The 1,965-nt window shown below is 37.7% G+C and overlaps 1 protein-coding gene across 1 annotated transcript; it reads left to right on the top strand.

The window, feature by feature from the left end:
• Positions 1-488: 488 nt before the first annotated feature.
• Positions 489-1,424, top strand: LOC112586496 (keratin-associated protein 15-1). Its single transcript, XM_025291218.2, has one exon. The coding sequence runs from the start codon at positions 675-677 to the stop codon at positions 1,083-1,085; it is 411 nt and encodes a 136-aa protein (XP_025147003.1). The 5' UTR covers positions 489-674; the 3' UTR covers positions 1,086-1,424.
• Positions 1,425-1,965: the final 541 nt, after the last annotated feature.

The raw sequence follows: 1,965 nt of genomic DNA, 5'->3' as shown, positions 1-1,965 counted from the left end.
ATGGAAACTTCAAAGCACTGCTGAAAATATGGATCCCTTATTCTTAAATCAAAAACTCATGCATAGAAAAGCAGCTTGGATACTTATGCTATAAGAAAACTAGAACATAAATGTGTTAGATGCTCATTTAACATTTGTACCAATTAAGGATCATAAGTGGGTTCTTTCTTCTATAAGGTACAGAAGATTTGGGATGTAAAACAGATATTGATTTTTTTCCCTCTCTATTCCTAAACTTGGAACAAAATGAATATTCCCTCCTGACTACAAAGTACTTTTTAGAGCTTTAAACACAACAAAGTTCTCACTGTGTTCCCATTCAATACACTATGTTGAAGGATAAGATGAATAAAACCCCAATCTTGCAGGTACAATTATGGTGCAATCAGAGTCACCTGCCCAAGCTAGATGAGTGAGAAATAACATTTTTGCTTCATGAACAACTGCTTTGAAAATCTAATGAAATTCTTTCATTTAAAAGTCTGTAATCATAAGAAAGGTCTTTGAAGGTTAATTCATTTCATTTTTACTGGAGCCTAATTAAGGGTTCTTATTAAAATGAACACATGCTATTACACCCATTGCTAGAGTATTTAAGTATCCAGTGTAAAAGGTAACATTCACAGTCACAAACTTCGCTTTGCAACTCAGCTGAACTCAGAACTCCCAACAGCATGTCTTTCAACTGCAGCACGGGAAACTCCTCCTGTTCCCTTGGAGGTTACTTGGGGGTCCCAGTTTCCACCTGTGATTCTTTCTACCCCAGCAATGTTGTCTACTCCCCCAGCACTTTCCAGCTGGGCTCCACTCTCTACGGTGGCTGTCAGGAGAACGTCTTTAGGCCCATCAGCTTCCAGGCACCCTGTGCTGTGACCAGATCTTTCCAGACATCCTGCTCCCATCCACAGAATTTCATCTTCCGCAGTCCCTGCCAGACAATTTATACTGGATCTCTAGGGTTTGGAAATATTGGCCTTGGGTCTTTTGGTTGTGGAAATACTGGCTTCCAGTCTCTGGGCTCTGGATCCAACTTCTGCTCCCCAACTTTCGTTTCCTCCAGGAGTTGCCGGTCATCTTGTTACTAACCAGCCTTTAGCTCACGCTTTTGTGAATCAACTTTCTGAATGACTCCAGTCACCTCATGGTTATATCTATGCTTTATGAAGTTTTAACCCTCGGCATCTCCAATATCTTTGATAACTGACCATCTTCATCACCGGGGCTTACTATCACAGTCCTTCTGGAAGTATACAATTCACTGTGGACAAAGTAATCTTGACTTTGTAATCAGGCATATGAGATATGTCTTGAATTTCCTTCGTTCCTGATCCAATGCTCAGAATCATTTCTGTTGCTGTCTTACTCAGAATCCTGTTTTACTACTTTTCTCCTAAGACTCTTTCACTTGTGTATTTCAAATAGATATGGCATTTAAAATAAACTTATTTCTTTAGAATGAACTACAGCATTCCATTTTTTAATTCATATGGTACATTTAGTGAATGCATCCAGTACCTTCAACTGTGTTCACTAGCTAAACATTTTGTTTCATTAATATTTTGCTGCGTAGAAAAAGGAAGTTTAGAGAATCTAAATATATGGCACATTTTATGTCTTAAGAGATTTATATCCTCTTCTAGGTGCATTTTTTTCATCTAATTACTTTAGAAAATTTCATTTTTAGGTAGGCATTTGTTGAAAAATATTTATTGAGTTCTGGTTATAGTCCAGGCATTCATGCTGAATGAAGACGTAAATTCCCTCCCTTCACAGAGTTCACACACACACAAGTTTAACTCAGTTATTTAGCAAGTGCAATAATGTTGATAAAACCATGTTTCAATGGGAACACAAAGAATAGGACGTTCAGAAAAGGGTGAGAATATCACGGAAAACTGATTAGTGACAATAAGGTTACTAGTTCATGTAAAAAATAAACGGTGCTCATGTAATGTGTTAGTTGCA

Source organism: Bubalus bubalis, chromosome 1, assembly GCF_019923935.1.
Source record: "Bubalus bubalis isolate 160015118507 breed Murrah chromosome 1, NDDB_SH_1, whole genome shotgun sequence".
Taxonomy (NCBI): Eukaryota; Metazoa; Chordata; class Mammalia; order Artiodactyla; family Bovidae; genus Bubalus; species Bubalus bubalis.
Note: the sequence above shows the minus strand (reverse complement) of the source record. Positions and strands in the feature narration are given on the sequence as shown.